Below are 16,749 nucleotides of genomic sequence, written 5' to 3'. Positions count from 1 at the left end.
TCAGATTGTTTCTGAAGTTCATTAATGATTGTTATTCAAATTTCTGTAGCTTCACACAAAGAGAAGGAACCGTTTAGCTCAACATCGGTTGAATGACATGGTGTTTGTCAAGTACAACCGAGCCTTGAAACATCGCATGAAGAGAAGTGATAGCACTGATCCTATTCTCTTAGAAGAGATTGATGAAAGCAATGAATGGCTGATGGAAAGAATGGAAGGAAACTCTGATAGTGATGATCTAGATGATAATGTCTTTGAGAATGAAGATCTGACATGTAGTGCAATGAGTGAAGCAACAGGAGCTGAGGAACCTAACTACACTACTAGAGGATCAAAAAGCTCAGCAGCGGCTGACAAGGGGAAAGGAGTTGCCTCTTCTTCAACTCAGCCAAGACAGAAACGATATGGTCCAGGTCCTTCTAATCGGTCTCTTGTTGATCTCGATGATGATGAACTGGAACATGATTTGGAAGCAACTGGCTTCGGTCAAGGGGAGGAATTGGAGTTCCAAGATGACTCTGAAACAGAGTTTTAGAGTTGGTGTTTTAGTTTTGGTGTCTTGATTGTTTTTACTTTGAATTATGCTTCGTTTTGGTTTTGAATTCTGCTTCGTTTTGGTGTTTTGGTTTGGTTTTCTACTTATGATATGTTATTTTGGCGTTAGATGTTCTCTACATTATCAATAAAAGATGTTTTGGTTTTATATCTATCGTGTCTTTATCTATGTACAACATACTTGACAGTGTAAAGTGTAGAAAGTTACTTTCTAGTAGTGTGATACACGTATCGATCACAATGAATCGCCATGGCACCTGGCGAGAGTCGACCTCCTGGACGCCAAGCCTCGCCATACACAATTTAAAACCAAGCCTGCACCATGCTGAAGATCTTTTGTAACTATTTTTTCTCCATAATCTGCATAATTTGTGTTTCTGGGATGTGAACCCCAGACCTCCCGATGTAGAAGCACTAATGAACCCTTAGTCAAACCACTGGACTGAAAAAACTTCCGCATTCAAAAAACGTTATGTAAGAAAAAATATTAATAAAATATATTTTACTCCGAACCTAACCGTTCATTAGCCAACAATATTTATTTCAATTTATACTTTTATGTTTAGTTAGGCTCTCGCTTTTGGATTCTTTTCAAATTCATTTTGATTCCAGATTTAGTTCATGTGCTAAGATTAGGAATCGTTAATACCCAAAAAATTATTCGGCTCATATTTTTTGTGTTAGATTTGTTTTTTTTTTTTTTGTTTCAGTGAAAAATTAGTTACAACAAAAAGGTGATATCTTACCGCCATAAGAAGTGGTTAAAGAAACTGATAGGATTGAGATGATCCTACCGATATGTCTACATAAACACTTAGCTGAGGAGGTGACGTTAAGAATCACATCGTTACCACGACACTGAAAGGACAAAGCATAAACTGGTTTCAAATTCATCTATTTGAAAGCAGACCCGGCTTTGTGCATGTGTAGGTGGTACATTTGCACATGGTCCAACTCATTTTGTTAAAAAAATAAACGTTTTAGCTAGTAAAAAAGGTCCATATATATTTTTTTTCTTTTCTTCCTTGCGTCCAAAATTTTGGATTTTTAAAAAAAAAAAATTTGGAACATTGTATATGGTGCAACAGTCTCCACCTGTGTCACTCCAAAAGTTCAGATGAAGTACATATCTCAGTTTGGGTTACTATTGCTAACTCTCTGGTTGTGTCATACGTTCTTCTCCATTCTCAGTAGCTACCTTAGACTCAGTTATTGGTTGTTGCACATCATCTGCAAGAGTTCTGGTGTCTTCTTTTGACACAATATAACCTGTTTCAACAGCTTCTTCAACTCTTCTCACAAATCCAGGTTCATCCACAAACTCATAAGCATGACTCAACCCATTAGGTATAGAAACCATTGGTTCTCTACAGGGCCAGTCCTGACATTTCCTAGCCCCAATACAAAAATTATAAATAAATTCAATATTTTAAAAATGCTATTAAAAATGTTAAATAGCAAAAAAAAACTACTTCTAGAAAAAAATTTCTGCTATAATGTTGATAAGGTTCTTTAAAAAAACTACCAGAAAATTGCATATGATAATGTTTATTTATACATATTATATTTCGTTAATTAGTTTATTGTACAATAATATATTAGTTTGATATATGTTTGCCATAATATTTTCTTAAATATATATATAATATTTATTTTATTTTTTTGGGAGAAAAACAAAAGAGTTAACCCCACAAAAATAGGCCCCATGCAAATGTTTCTTGGGTATGCGCTGAGCACCGGCACTGGTTCTCTATAAGCTTCAGAGCATGAAAATTTGCTTTCAATAAAGGATACATTTCTTGAGACGAAAGAACCATCCCTTCCTATTAGTTTGTCCTGTCAAACTTCTTATTTAGTATCCAAATCAAATAGATTCCACCCCTTCTTCGCATAAGGATAACCAATAAGAACACATTTTCTACTACGACTAGCAAATCTTTCTCTATGACGCTTTTGATTATGTGCATAAGCGAGTATCCAAAGATATGTGTCTCACATGGCGTCATGTTGATTAAATGTGATGTACCTAACACAAAGTGACCCAAAAACTCGATTGAAACTTTAATGCTTGTGCCACATTCAATATGTCTATGCTTCCTCTCAACTTTTCCATTTTGCTTAGGTGTACTTACTGTACTTACACATGAAGAGAATTTTCTATGAAAATAATCTCGCTTCCTCAAAAACTTGTTACCATTATTACTCAGTACTATCTTCACATTTTTGTTAAATTGTCTCGGGGAAAGAACAAATATACATCTATTATTGTTCTTTTAAATTGAGTTTTGTCCATAAGAAACTCTTGAATAATCATCCACAATATTTAAAAATAAGAGAATCCACTCAAACTAGGTGTTCGAAAGGGTCCTAATATATTACATTGTATCATCTCAAAGCATTCCCTCCTATTATTTGAACTCACTACGACATTGCTTTTTCTTGAAGCATATGTCATACCCAGATATACCAATACTTCCATTACCAACACCATGTAACTTTCTAATTACTTTTTCAAAGGCATGTTCCATCCGCTTATGCCAAACTTCTAGTGACTCTTATTGATCTCCTCTTTTTACACTTCGAATCTGTTGAATACCTTGCAAAAAATACAATCATTCTCTTTCTTCACTGATTCCAATACCATAGCAATCTGTGAACAACACAATGCAAATCAATTCATCAATCAATTGTGAAACTATACAAAAGTACCCGTTTTAAAATCAATTATCTCTGTCCAAATAACACTTCCTTCACCATCGGCAACCACACTTTTCTCATTAAATAATCTAACCAAGCATGGTAAAACTCTATGGACATCAGCATGAGAGGGCAACATATACCTGTCATACGTTGCAATACTCCACTATCGACTATCCACTTATCCCTATGACCAATTTCACTTGAATAATTTGCTGATTCTGACTTCAAATATGAAGTACCCTAAAACTGATAAGCGATATTTATAATATGATTCCATAACTATTGTATAATTTCATCCCAATAAAATATTCCTTTTAAAATCTTTGGTATTCAACAATTCCAAATTATAAATATTTTTAGTATTACTTATGCAGAATCGAGGAAGTAATGGATGTAAAATACTTTATTTGCAGATGTATATGATCATTCTGCCCAAAGCCGGTTCTGGGCAAAGCTCAATGACATATTGGCCCTAGGCCTCCAAAAATTTTGAAGAAAATTACATACACATAAGCTCAAAAAAAGTTTTTTGCTCCCATTTTTTTTTAAATAGCTGAAATCATTAATAAATTGCTTATTGCCCATTAAATCTCAGGGTATGCCCTAATTCTATCAAACTAGCTTTTTCGTCCGCGCATGCGGGCATAAATATTTTATAATTACTTATTACTAATTAAAAGATTATAATGAAAAAAATTATTTACTTTTTATTTGAAAATTCTTACAGATTTTTTTTTGTAAATTTTTTTGTACACTGTATTAATTATATAGAAATCAATCTTAAAAATCATCAATTATAAAACCATAAATTTTACTTCATAAATATTTAGTTATGTGTTTTCTGTTTTCTGTTTTTTAATTTTTAACTTTTATATTAAAAGATTTTTTTCAGATAACAACACAATATATATAGAAATTATCTTCTTCTTTTTTTTGACAGCAAACATTCACAGACCAAGGCGGCAACTCGGCATCCATGTGTACAACGAAAGACGGTTGGTTCCGAGCACTGCGTGCCAAGCGATCCGCCTTTATGTTTTCCGTCTTAGGTACATGAATGATATCTGGGTTGGTGAAGCTTCTTCACAAAAGCATAATGTCTTCCAGGTAGCTTTCAAATGCTGGTCATTCCTCTGGTTCCAAAACCATCTTCACCAATTGAGAACAATCCGTTGCAAACGTCACCCGAAACTGTCTTAAATTCTTCATACATTTCATTGTCCAAATTAATGTCTCCATCTCCGCATGAAGAGGGGAGAGACATGCCATTACATTCCTTGCCCCTAACAAACCATCAAACCCCAGTAGCGTGCTAAACCAGCCTTGCCCTGAAAATAAGTCATTATCTTTCCAAAAACCGTCTGTAAAACACCATCTTCCTGTAGTCCATGAATTAGATCTTATATGTATTTCATGTACCAACCTAGGATTATTGATAACCTGTGCCTCAGCCCAAAGTCTTGATTCCAATTCTGCTAAGTTAAGTGTTTCCCTCGGATCAGTATCAAGATTACTGAAAACTTTATTATTCCGGCCCTTCCAGATGTACCATAATATCCATGCAAACTGATGATCTTCTATTTTTTGGTTAACTCTCCAAAATAGATGGTCCATGTTAGCAAACAGTGAGCCCATAGGAAAAAGATTTGGATTCGATGGAATCTTGGATAGTGTCCACACTTGACGTGTCGGGGGCATTCAAAGAACACATGATTTATTGATTCCTCCGAATCTCCACACCGTGCACAACATGTATCTCCTTGTATTCCTCTCGCTTTTAGATTTTTTGTTACCGTTATACAACCTGTCAACAGCTGCCATAAGAAATGCTTTAACTTTGGAGGACACTTCACTTTCCAGCAAAATGCCTTAAATATATCCACATTTGGTCCATAAAATTCTGGTGGTTTTTCCTTATCATGATAGATCCTCTCTACTTGATACCCTGATTGTACTGTGTACTTCCCGTTGTTAGTGAAATGTCATCCATTCCTATCTTCCATTTGATTCCTATTCAAAGGAATACTTTCAATCATTTTCACATCTTGGGGTTCCACCAATGTCCTAATGGTATGTAAAAGGAATTATCTTCTTTTTTAAATATATTTTTAGATTTTTATAATTCTTATTCTTATTAGTTTTAGTCACTTATCTAATTAAAAAAATAAAATTCAATTTTTTTTCATTAAAAGTATAAACGATATTAGCTTCTCTTAATATCGTTTATACGAAAGCTCAAATGCGAAAGCTCAAATGCGAAAAATGACTTCATAGTATAGAAACCAATGCACCATTAGGAAAACTAAAAATATTATACTATATGCATATATAAGTAGTAAAGACTATACCGCAAATATTATACTAGATGCATATATAAGTAGTGAAGACTATACCGAATCATTATTTTTGGTGTAGTATTAGAACTTAGAAGAAGATATGTTGTCAAGGCATGAAACGTGGTTTGAAAGCCTTTCTTGGTTTCTATCTGTTCGTACTACAAAAGTCAATGCGTTGTCTTCGACTCTGTCTATTTTTGGGATCGGCACGAGCATCTTCAGAGTTTTTTTTGTTTGAAAGAAATCTTCTTGACAGTTTATACTTTCCCCCATAAATGTCTTTAGAGAAACTTCTGTTAAAGATTCTTGGAACACAATTCTTGTTTTTTTGTTATGTTTGTATTCACCAACTTCAGTTATCTTAAACTAGTCCAGAAACATATTTGAATCCATAACATTTCTGCCCCCAAAAACCTTGTTTCCTTATTTACAAACAAAAAAAAACTTGTTTCTTAAAAATACGGCTACACTACGGTTGGAAGTGTTGTATTTTTCTGCAACTAATTTCTAAAAGGGATTTTTCAAAAACAAATTCCTAAAAGGGAAAAAGAAGTAAAAACAAATTCCTAAGAATAATGTTTCTAAGTACATCACTGTTCATTTCATCGCTATTGGTTATATCAATGTTTTGAAGATACACACGTCTAGTGAACTGTGAATCTTGCACATATATTTGTTACAGAAGTGTTTCCAGCTGATAAATTCGAACTTTTCTGAACATGCTAAAATTCTCAAAAAAAATAGTTTGAACAAGATCCTCAAGTCTAAATGTGTTTACAAAATATTTCAAGCCCACTTTGGGTTTAAACGAGAAACTTGGGTTTACACTAAGGCACGAGAAGACCTCATGTTCAACAAATAAACCCAAAATGTTCGAAACCCATTTGTCTCTAGAAGCACATAGGATGATGATGTCACGGGTTTAATACAACCACTTGTCTGTTTTCAGACCGAGCTCAAATAGGATACACGAGGAGGGCAAAAGTACCTATGGATCTTCAACTAATCATGCACTTGTACAATAACATGTAATCAATATATATTCTAGATTACGCATTCCTTATTTTCAGCTCACTTCCTTCCAAAATGAGAGACTAATGTAACCAAGCATAGAAGTCTTGCATTTTGTAAGCCTCTCAACTTTCTGACATTTTTAGCAAAAAAAATAAAAAAAGTTAGAGACTGTGATAAATATACAGCATTATATTCTGTATTATTATACAATTTAATCAGCCTAATTAACTACGTGTAAACCATAACATCGCATAGATGCGAAATACAATAAAATAATTAGTGAAAGAAAAAAAAGAAAAAGAATATTAAGCTTTACAATGAAAGAGAGATTGTTATGATAATCTTTAAACAACAACTAGGCATTTATAGGAACAGATGACGACGAAGATGGTGGGCCGATAGCTGAGATGCAGCCTTTAAGGCGATCAAGAATCGCGTTTTTGGTCTTCGTGAGGCTTGCGTGTGACGTCAAAGGGAGTCCTTCTTTGACACACTCGTCGTACTTCTCTAGCACCGCCACAATGTTTGAAAAGTCCGGCCGCTTTGAAGGATTCTCTGACCAACATCTCTTGATCAGGTGAGCTAGTGCTGGCTGACAGCTAGCCGGTAGTGGCGGTCTCTCGTTCTGCTCATTTTAGAAAAGAAAAATATAATTAATAACTTGCGTCCCATATCATACAATCTCAATGTAGTCACAAACGCTACGTCACCTTTTCAGCGACTGCAAACGCGGCTTGCACGGGAGTCATGCCTTGGAATGGAAGCAAGGCAGTAGTGAGTTCCCACAGAACGATGCCAAAGCTGTAAACATCGACTTTTCTAGTGTAAGGCTTCTCCTTGATCATCTCTGGAGCCATCCATCGATAAGTTCCCATATTACCCTTGGCCTCTCGGCACTGCGTCTCAAGACAAGAAGTCCCAAAATCTGCAACCTTAACTCTCATTTCATCATTCAAAAGTAAATTGTTAGACTTTAGGTCTCTGTGGATAACACCCTGCGAGTGAAGATACTCCATTCCTCTTGAGATGTCTAGAGCCAACCTTAGTACAGTCTCGATCGAGAGCGAGTAAGGCTCTTTCTTGTTGAGGTACATTCGGAGATTACCTTGTGACATGTACTCTGTTATTATGCAGTATACCGGTGGTTTCTTGCAAGCCGCAATAAACTATATATCAAAATAAACATATAATTAGCAATCAAAACGATTAAAGCCTATGTTCGTATTTGTTGTTGGCTGCAGTATCTAAATGCAATATTAAAATTTGCGTGTGTATAATACATCTAAATGTTGTTCCTTTTTTGATTTTATAATAGTTTAGTTAAAAAAGACTAGAAATAATATGTTTTATGTTATTAATAATTAGTTACTGACTTTATACCTCATAATCCAAAACCAATGGTACTTCTAAAGACAAGACCTGTGTGTTATGTTTTTTCTCCCACCGATATTTTCTTGATTATGAATAAAGATTTAAACTTAGAAAAGAAGATATATAACTCAGACCTGGACGATGTTAGGGTGAAAGAGACGAGAAAGCAGAGCAACCTCGGACTTAAACTGCAGTTCAAGTTTAGCCCTTGTCTCTTCCTTGTGTGTTGGGATCCTCACCATCTTCACGGCAACGGCTCTCTGCTTGTAGATCCCTCTGTAGATCCGGCTGTGTGCCCCGGAAGCAAATTTGTTTCCGATAAAGAGCTGCGAAAGATCTGCGGTCCATTCCTCTCTTTCGCCTTTAGACGTTTCCCATGTCTCCACGTTCTCGGACTCTAGGATCATCGACCAAGATTCCATACTGTCGAATCTCTTCTTATCCATCGTCTCACTTTCTGCATACCGGTTAGTTTTGGATGAGGACGGGTTAGCGGATAAGGCGGGGAGGGAAGGCTCTGGAGGGAATTTGGATCGCCGGAGAAACGGGTTGAAACATGAAACAGGCATGGTAAATCAGAAGAGAGGTGACTTGGATCACAAGGTCGGGTTTGAAAAACAGAGGATCTAGGGTTTTCGAATTCTATCAAACTGAGGTTTTCCTTCTGAAAGTGTGAATAGATTTCAAGAAATGCATGAACTGATTCAGAAACATGAGTTCGATAGGATTTCCCGAGAATATAACCGCGGGTTCATTAATTTTTTCGAGAAAACAAAACAGAATCAAGGAAGAGAAATCTTAAAACAGAGGTTTTTAATAAGCTGAACTAAGATAGATTATGTTAAAAGGAAGAGACTTTTACAGGAAGGAAACAGAAACAGAGAAGGAAACAAATGGGCTTCATCTTTCTTTTTTTCCTTAGTAGGTAGACCAAAGAAAATTGTCCGGGAAAACTAACAAAGAGGGAGAGAAAATTTCCCTGGAAAAAAATGAATACACGAGAAGAGGGTAAAGCACCAGAAAGTTTGGGATGCAAGTTGAATTGAAACCAAGTGAATAAGGAACGGATCCAAAAGTAAGAGATTTTCAAAGGTTTCTCGTGATTGCTTCGTTCAAAAGCTAGCCTTTTGAGAGAGAAGGAGTTATGATACATCTTTTATATACGACCTTTTCTCTCTTTAGAGTTTAGAGAAAACTAAATGGTGTTCGATTCGTGTTGTGAGTGTTATTAGGGGGATAGTCAGTGTCGGTCTGATATGTGATTTGAACTTGTAACGACATTTTTAAATTATGCCCTTTTTCAAAAAAAAAAAAAAAAAAAACGACATTTTTAAATTATAGTACTATATGATATATCACAAAACCAAAGAAATTTTAGCAAAAGTATGTCTGAAAATAGTTTATAAGTTTGTCAAAAAAAAAAAAAAATAGTTTATATGTTTAGGGTTGAAAATTCATACGAGCAATCACACAAAATAACGGAATGAGAAGAATCAAATTTAAAAGCATAATAGGTTGTTCTATTTCAAAGAAATAATATAGCAATATATATGTGAAAAACATAAGAATATATATCAAATAGTATAAATTTACATAAATAGCTACACAAACTAACATATATTATACTATAATTTTTTTTCATTGAATATAGTATATTCGGCAAGTCCATTTTCTTCATCTGTTCCTTTTCTTAAACATCACAACACTCATTGGCCAGTCCACCATCATTGTTCTTTATCACCATATGCTGTCGGAGAGCCATTTTACTTATCTCCTCTTCTTTTTCGAGATATGCAATCACCGGTCCGCCGTTGTTATTCCTCCGTCTCTCGCCTCACTGATTTTGAAAACAGCCTTCTTCTCTCACCGCCGGGAATTCAGACGGTTGCATGGCAGATCGCTTAAATCTGAAATGAAAACCTTTCCCCTTCGCCGCTTTAACCAATTAAAAGTTAACTTGAAAATAGTATGTGAATAACAAAGAGACACGATGTCTCGGATGGCCGTCGCGGATGAGATCTCGGATGATTGATGAAGCTCTCCGACAACGGCAAGGACGTACAAGAGGAGGATAGCAGTGGTTCTCGGCTCGCCTGTCTAGGGTTTGTGGTGATACATAGTCGGAAGAGATCTCGTTAGATCGATGGAACTCTCCGGCGTGAAGACAGAACGGCGTAGAATGGCTATGGTTTCGTTGGAAGCTCTTCAGTCTCTGAGCTCCGGCGAAACGAGGTTGTCGGTGGTAAGTTTCGGCGGCTGTGCGAAGAGGTTTCGGTCAAGTCGAGGCGGGCGACGCGTGTCATACTGATGGCCCAGATTCTTACACGTGTTCAAACCCCAGCCGCCTTGTCGCGCGCCTAAGTCAAGATGTCCGGTTTCAATGTTTGGGCCTTTGGGCCGTTTAGTTTACTTGGGTTTCGACCGTTAATGTTGTAGCCCGTTGTATATGTGGGCTTTTTGTTTGGTACTTGGTGTACTTGGGCTTCGGTCGTTTGGGCTTGGCCCGTTTGATTAATAAAAACAAAACTCGGCGGAAAAAAAAAAACAAAGAGACACGATGTGCTTTTTACATTACTTAATTATTTATCTAAAATTATTTTTGGTTGCACGTTTCATTAGTTGTTTAACTCATCATCACATTATTACATAAACTAGATTGTTTGTCCGCGCTACGCGCGGAAAATTGTTTTTTGATAAAAAAATTATTACGAAAATTAAAATACAGTGAAACCTCTATAAATTAATAATGTGAGACTACACCAAAACTATAATTTTTTATTAATTTATAGAAGTTATTAATTTATCAATATATTAATTGAACCAAAAACTTATTTTGAGACTATAAAATTATAATATTTTATAGAGGTTTTTAGTGTATATTAATTTATAGATTATTAATTTTAAAAGTTATACTGTAGCATGGTAATATAATTTGAATAGACAACAATGGTGAATTTTTAATCAAGTTCTCAAAAAGGTCTGTGGAATAGTTTGATGTAAAGATAACTTTTATAATTTGATTGTCTCATTAGACTTAGCATATTAATTATATTTTATTACTTGGTTTAGTAATATTCTCATACCATGGGCGAAATAGCGGAGCTGTAGAATAGCTTGATATAGTAATAAGCATACAACTATATGTATATGTGTGTATACTGGCATACTTATAGGAAACCATTTAGCCAAATTAATAGTTACCAACATCTAACATTTATGTGTTGGTCAAACTAATGAGTGACAGAGACTTTTATAACGTACTAATACGAAAGATATTATATATTACTATTATGAAAGGTTTAAAAAACAAATTGTTTCCAAAATAGATTCAAAAGTATGAAATAAGCAGAATTATGAGAAAAAGTCAAACAAAAGCCAAAAAACTGGAAAAGCGAAAACAGATAAGTGTAGTAAAAGTTGCATTCTTTGCCACAATGAGAGGCATATTAGTTCCCATCTTTAGAACGTTTAGCGTTGCCTATCTCAACACCATCACCCATCCTTTTCACCCCTACCTCTGCAGAATCTTGAGGGCTTTTGGATGGCTCAATAATGTCATCCCCAGTCGCAAGTGTTACATTACCAGAGCCACTAATTTGATCAGCAACTGGATCTTGTGTAGATGGTGGAGCAGATGGGGACAGGACCTTCGTCACAGTTATTACCTGCGTCCTTCCTGATAAATTGTGCTCAGTCACCTTTACATTGAACTTGTGTGTTTTCCCTATTGTGTTGAGCAGAGCTTGCGGAACGGGCACCTCGAATCCATTTTCTTTATTTCCATTGGCCTGACATGTTTTAAAATAGTTGTTAGCTGAGACCGTAAGTGTGTAAATAAACAACTCGATGGCATTATATTATACTAATCTTTTAGGTAATGAGTTTGTACCTCAAAATAATTGCTAACCAACTCCGACGCATGCTTCCCTGTTAGCTCACGACCGGCATCGCCAAGGAGAACAAAAACAGCCTCATCACTCTTATCATAAACAGAAATCTTAGCTAGGTACCTGGCATTAAAATATTAGCAGTTAGTCACCGCTAAACTAAAATTGAATCAAGGGTTAGAGTTCATACTGTGGTTCACCGGCAACATCGTTCTTGCCACATTTTGCGCACATAAGGGAGGTTGGCCCTTTGGTTGCCTTTGTTTTGCACCCACCGCATGCTATATAATACCAAGGAGAGTCATGGACAACATCATCGATTATCGCAGTGCACACAAAGAAAGCATCCTGAGACAATGTGTAAGCAACTAAGATAAGTACAAATATGTTAAACAATGAATTAGAAACAAATTTATTTTCTTACACCTTCGCAGCTTCCTGTTTCATGTAAGAGAATATTTCTCCAATAGTCAATGTCTCAGTTTTTGTAACCACTTCTGCATTGACCTGCTTGGCAATATCTGGATTTCTTCCCAACCTGCTCCAACGTTTGAAAACATTTCATAACTCAAACTGATTGTAACTGGCAAGGGTTCTAATTATTATATACTAAATTTTTAACATACCAGCCGATATACTTCTTAGTTGGTTGGACATCGTAGTCTAAAAAGACCCGTGAAGAGGTCATGGATGTGAGAGCAACTGTGCATGTAGTATTATGTTGTCATAGACAAAGGAAAATGAAACAAAAAATATACTTATTAGTTCTTTGTTTGTGCTTTTACTCTCTATGTGATATTTATAAAAATTAAACAACTACAAAGAACAAAGCCAAACGACTGCGATGACACAGAGGTAAAGTATATGGGCTATACAGAGAATTTAGGATTGTAAGGTGTGATTCAGTCTGAGATAGTGAAAAGCGTACCTCCTAAACGTTTAGGGTAAACAGTAGTCACCAAAATCACGGAGGGAGTGTTGTCAGAAGACTTGAACTTCTTGCAGAAATCCACAGCAGCTTGGTCCCAAAGATAGAGCTTCATAACAGGTCCCCTGCAAACGATTAACATTTTCAGTTTTGGAAAATACCATAGTGTACTGTGTGATTTGGACAAAAAGGTTAACGTAAACACTTACTCATGCGACTGCACATGCACCAATATATGCCGAGTGGTTGCGAGCTCGGCATCGTCAATGAAGGGGCGCCTATCAAGGCTCTGGCCGTTAACCAGTTTCAAGTGTCCAATAACATCTGGTACAGGTTGAGAAGCAGAATGTTGTTGAGAAAGCTTATAATTAATAAGTTATGAATTTAAGATAACACCCTAATCTAAAATCAGATATTGTTTTTTGTAGATAGTTAGCTACTAATTGTGAGATATTGTGTATAAAATAACAAACCAAGTATGTGGAAGCAACATATTACTAAATGATAGAAAACTTACCGAAAAGATCACCTTTCATATCACAACCAGCTTCGAAGTCTTCATAGGAATGGAACCGGAAACGGTCCTCCTCAAAGTCCACGGGACTGTTCTCAAGGGGCGCCAACTCGGAAGTGTGGGAGAAGGAGATTGTCACGCTGTGAGCAGCAACCCGGAACACCTCTTTGTTTCTGGATCCGTAGAAGTTGGTGAGAGTGTAGAGACCGCCTTGTCTCATATGCGGCATGAATTTTTTGATTCTTCCCGGTGGGACGAAGCCTTGAATAACGGTCCCCTGCAAACAAATGAAGTTATAGCGTAAGTGAAAAAAAAAAAAGAATAACATAATTAAAATTCAAAAGAAGCTCTCCAAAGCGGTTTCAAAGTTAATCACTTCAACATCATAAGAAAAACATGATACTAAATATTTTTAACAGTAACAAAAGCAAGAGTTTAATCACTTCAACATCATACGAAGAACATGATACTAAATACCTTCAACAGCAACAAAATCGAGAGGGTTAATAACCTGTTCATCGATGAGAAGCATCTCAAGACCGATCAGAGTCTTTTTCAGTGGATTTCGAGCCTCCCAGAAGTGAATCAGACGAAACCGCAAATCCGTTTCCTGAGGACCCAGTGATACTTCGTTGAAGAGCATTAGTTCGCGATTGTCATCGGAGGAAACATGCGTCTTCCCGTTCGCTTTAACCACGGCGGATTGAACTGGATTAGATCCGGTTTTCGACTCGTCGTTGCTGTCGGAGGAGGAGATGATCGATTTGCCGTTTGGCTTTGTCGACATAGTGTTTCGTTGCGGAGAGTGAGTTTTCGATTAGGGTTTTTAAAATGAAAAGGCATCATCGTATAAATAGGGATGAAACAAAGAAAACGAAACGAACCCATCAATGAATGATTGAAACAAAGAAAACGAAACGATTGTCCAGAAGTGGATCGATCTGAACTCATTTTTCAGGTTTTTCAATCGGAGAAAACGAAGGGGTAGAGAGGAAGATGTCGAGATCATCATGCGTCGGCTTGAGTTTTCGTTTATTAATTTGGGCGAAAAGAAATCAGGCCCAAACGTGAATAGCAGACCCAAAAAGAATATGATGAAGCCAGTTCGTCGTGTTAAAAAAAAGAATATGATTAGTTGATTATTTTGTAGTATGTGGCATAGCTATATGATGAGGATATGTTCCTTTTAGTATTATATAGATATACTCCCTTCGTTTTATATTAATTGTCGTTTTAGATTTTGACACACATATTAAGAAAATATTTAATTTTGTATATTACTAAATAAAATATCATTACCAATACAACTAACCACATTTTAACAATAAAAAAATAGATTTGAATATAAAGTCAATAAATTTTGCATTAAAATCATAAAACAAACTTATTTTGAAACGAAAATTTTACTCTACAACGAAAATTAAACTGAAAAATAGAGAGTATAATGTAACTAGGTCAAAATGTGAGTTAGTGAATTATAGATTTTTTACGCTATAGCGTGAGCGTGCAATTTTCCTAAAATAAATGTATATATCCATTTAAATTTAGGAAACCCATAAAACGGGGTCTTATTCAAATGTTTTAGCCCTCTGTCCACATGCCTGACTCTGACCATGAAGCTGGAATAGAAATAGTTGTTACGAACCATTGTCTAATGAAGCATGCACATTGAAAACATTGGTTTGAACTAGAAATTTGATCTCATGATAGGGCAGTTTACCCGTTGCTTGATCCCATATGGTGGTCTTGTATACGCTGTCCTAAACAGATTGTGGGGTAGGAAATGTGAAATTTTCGTCAAAAAGCTTGGTGAATTCTCTTATATCTTATACCAGATGAGGCCACTAGAAAATGGATTCTCAATCGTGGTTTATGGCATGTGGATGATTGCATCTTGTTTGTTGCGCCGTGGACTCCTTCAAACTCTTGAACCCTGCCTGAAATTACCTTCATTCCAGTTTGGGTTATGCTTAAAAACATCCCTAGCAATCTATACTCCATCTTTGGTATCGAATGGATTGTTTCCGGATTGGGAGAGCCAATGCTATCTCATAAACCATGGTTGGACCCAACAATGTTAGGTGAAGCTAAGGTTATGGTGGAAGTTGAGCTGGATAAACCATTCCCACAGAAAATTGCTGCTTGGGATAAGCAAGGGAATTTTTCTTTGGTAGATGTGAAATATTCTTGGCTCCCTACAACTTGTGAGAGGTGCGGTCAACTTGGTCACAAATCAAAGCGGTGTTTGTCTATTTCTGGTCATAAGAGTACTTCAGTTAGTGGGAAAAAGGTTTCATCGGTGGCTCATGTGTTTGCATCATCTACTGATGGCTCTGCGCTAAACATTATTCAGAAAGGTTTTGAGGTTTTAGCTGTAGAAGACACAGCTGCTAAACTGGGTGCAACACTATCTTCGGATACACATGCTCATTCATCTCCTCAGCAAAAGTCAACTACAACAAATCCTACCAAATCAACCACTACTCAAAATACTGAATGCGATGTTAACCAACAGACATCTGTTCCACCGGTACATACCTTGACTTCTCTGCCCCCTACTATCTTTGAATCCTCTAGCATTGAGGAATTAAATGTTTCACGTGTGGTTGAGTCAGCCACCCCTATTGTTGTGGAAGAACTATTATCCTTAACTACTATTTCAGTATTGGAGAATATGTACATGTCTCCAACGATTGTTTGTATCAATGAGGAAACAGATTCTCCTCCCTTGGATTCTGCCCCATCATTGCAAAACATGGATTCTACACCCCATGAGACATCAAGTATGGCTCTAAAGGATTGTAGCAGCAGCGACCCGGTTCATTTGGTTTCAAATCAGTTTGCCTCTTTAGCATATTTGGAAGGAGAAGAGGATGGTCAATTGGATATGGACGATTGTACAGATTCAATAGATCTTATGACCCCCTCCGGGAAAAGAATGCTTTGAGAAAGACCTGTTAAACCTACAGCTAAAGCTAAGGAGTTACAAATGCAATCAACGTCCCGTGGACGAGGTAATAGAGGAAGAGGAAACCGAGGAACGCACTTGCACTATCCATCTTTCTAAAAGTCAATCAGTGCATATGCAACGATTGTTTCAGGATCATGTAATGATCATTTCACTTTGTAATTGTTTCCTGAACTGTATGACTCCGGTCATAGCAAAGTTGTAACCGTATTTCTAAATAAAAGTATTTAAAAAAAAAAAAAATTGATCTCATGAAGTCAGTGCCGTGCCTGAATATTTTAGGCTTTCAAGCATATAATTTTTTGGGTATTTGTATTTCATACATAAACTTTTTAGTGTATTTAGCTGTATACCCAAAACTACTATGTTCCACTGTTTGGTAAATGTGTTTTGACTGTGTTACCTCTAAATACTATGATATTTTACTTTTTGGTGAATGCTATTAAACCAAATAAACACAGTTTTGACATTTTCAT

The 16,749-nt window shown here is 36.2% G+C and overlaps 4 protein-coding genes across 4 annotated transcripts; 1 reads left to right on the top strand and 3 right to left on the bottom strand.

The window, feature by feature from the left end:
• Window positions 1-97: 97 nt before the first annotated feature.
• On the top strand, window positions 98-3,274 carry LOC125585943. The gene has a single exon (XM_048755677.1). It carries the CDS (start codon window positions 98-100, stop codon window positions 533-535), a length of 438 nt encoding a protein of 145 aa, XP_048611634.1. The 3' UTR covers window positions 536-3,274.
• A 3,483-nt stretch (window positions 3,275-6,757) lies between these two features.
• Window positions 6,758-9,158, bottom strand: LOC106394430 (serine/threonine/tyrosine-protein kinase HT1). Its single transcript, XM_013835001.3, has 3 exons — window positions 8,111-9,158; window positions 7,316-7,771; window positions 6,758-7,230 (listed from the first exon to the last, which is right to left on the bottom strand). The coding sequence occupies exons 1-3, from the start codon at window positions 8,543-8,545 to the stop codon at window positions 6,961-6,963; spliced, it is 1,161 nt and encodes a 386-aa protein (XP_013690455.2). The 5' UTR covers window positions 8,546-9,158; the 3' UTR covers window positions 6,758-6,960.
• Window positions 9,159-11,234: 2,076 nt separating this feature from the next.
• LOC125585184 lies at window positions 11,235-12,690 on the bottom strand. The gene is made up of 5 exons (XM_048753780.1): window positions 12,490-12,690; window positions 12,290-12,401; window positions 12,054-12,211; window positions 11,866-11,986; window positions 11,235-11,764 (listed from the first exon to the last, which is right to left on the bottom strand). The coding sequence occupies exons 1-5, from the start codon at window positions 12,549-12,551 to the stop codon at window positions 11,423-11,425; spliced, it is 795 nt and encodes a 264-aa protein (XP_048609737.1). The 5' UTR covers window positions 12,552-12,690; the 3' UTR covers window positions 11,235-11,422.
• On the bottom strand, window positions 12,684-14,466 carry LOC125585183. The gene is made up of 4 exons (XM_048753779.1): window positions 13,817-14,466; window positions 13,309-13,582; window positions 13,001-13,115; window positions 12,684-12,916 (listed from the first exon to the last, which is right to left on the bottom strand). The coding sequence occupies exons 1-4, from the start codon at window positions 14,090-14,092 to the stop codon at window positions 12,766-12,768; spliced, it is 816 nt and encodes a 271-aa protein (XP_048609736.1). The 5' UTR covers window positions 14,093-14,466; the 3' UTR covers window positions 12,684-12,765.
• Window positions 14,467-16,749: the final 2,283 nt, after the last annotated feature.

This window comes from Brassica napus, chromosome C4 (assembly GCF_020379485.1).
Source record: "Brassica napus cultivar Da-Ae chromosome C4, Da-Ae, whole genome shotgun sequence".
Classification (NCBI taxonomy): Eukaryota; Viridiplantae; Streptophyta; class Magnoliopsida; order Brassicales; family Brassicaceae; genus Brassica; species Brassica napus.
The sequence above is the reverse complement of the archived record's forward strand: the minus strand, read 5'-3'. Positions and strand labels throughout refer to the sequence as shown.

Bases quoted from the DNA above. Each gene is read 5' to 3' on its own strand.
- LOC125585943 (XM_048755677.1), top strand. From the start codon at position 98: ATGGTGTTTGTCAAGTACAACCGAGCCTTGAAACATCGCATGAAGAGA.
- LOC106394430 (XM_013835001.3), bottom strand. From the start codon at position 8,545: ATGCCTGTTTCATGTTTCAACCCGTTTCTCCGGCGATCCAAATTCCCT. The intron at 7,772-8,110 runs GTCTGAGTTATA...TTTGATATATAG, and splicing joins TTCACCCTAACATCGTCCAG to TTTATTGCGGCTTGCAAGAA. The intron at 7,231-7,315 runs GTGACGTAGCGT...TAAAATGAGCAG, and splicing joins CGTTTGCAGTCGCTGAAAAG to AACGAGAGACCGCCACTACC.
- LOC125585184 (XM_048753780.1), bottom strand. From the start codon at position 12,551: ATGACCTCTTCACGGGTCTTTTTAGACTACGATGTCCAACCAACTAAG. The intron at 11,987-12,053 runs GTATGAACTCTA...TTTTAATGCCAG, and splicing joins GATGTTGCCGGTGAACCACA to GTACCTAGCTAAGATTTCTG. The intron at 11,765-11,865 runs GTACAAACTCAT...AAAACATGTCAG, and splicing joins TGGTTAGCAATTATTTTGAG to GCCAATGGAAATAAAGAAAA.
- LOC125585183 (XM_048753779.1), bottom strand. From the start codon at position 14,092: ATGTCGACAAAGCCAAACGGCAAATCGATCATCTCCTCCTCCGACAGC. The intron at 13,583-13,816 runs GTTATTAACCCT...ATTTGTTTGCAG, and splicing joins TGCTTCTCATCGATGAACAG to GGGACCGTTATTCAAGGCTT. The intron at 12,917-13,000 runs GTAAGTGTTTAC...AATCGTTTGCAG, and splicing joins GTGCATGTGCAGTCGCATGA to GGGACCTGTTATGAAGCTCT.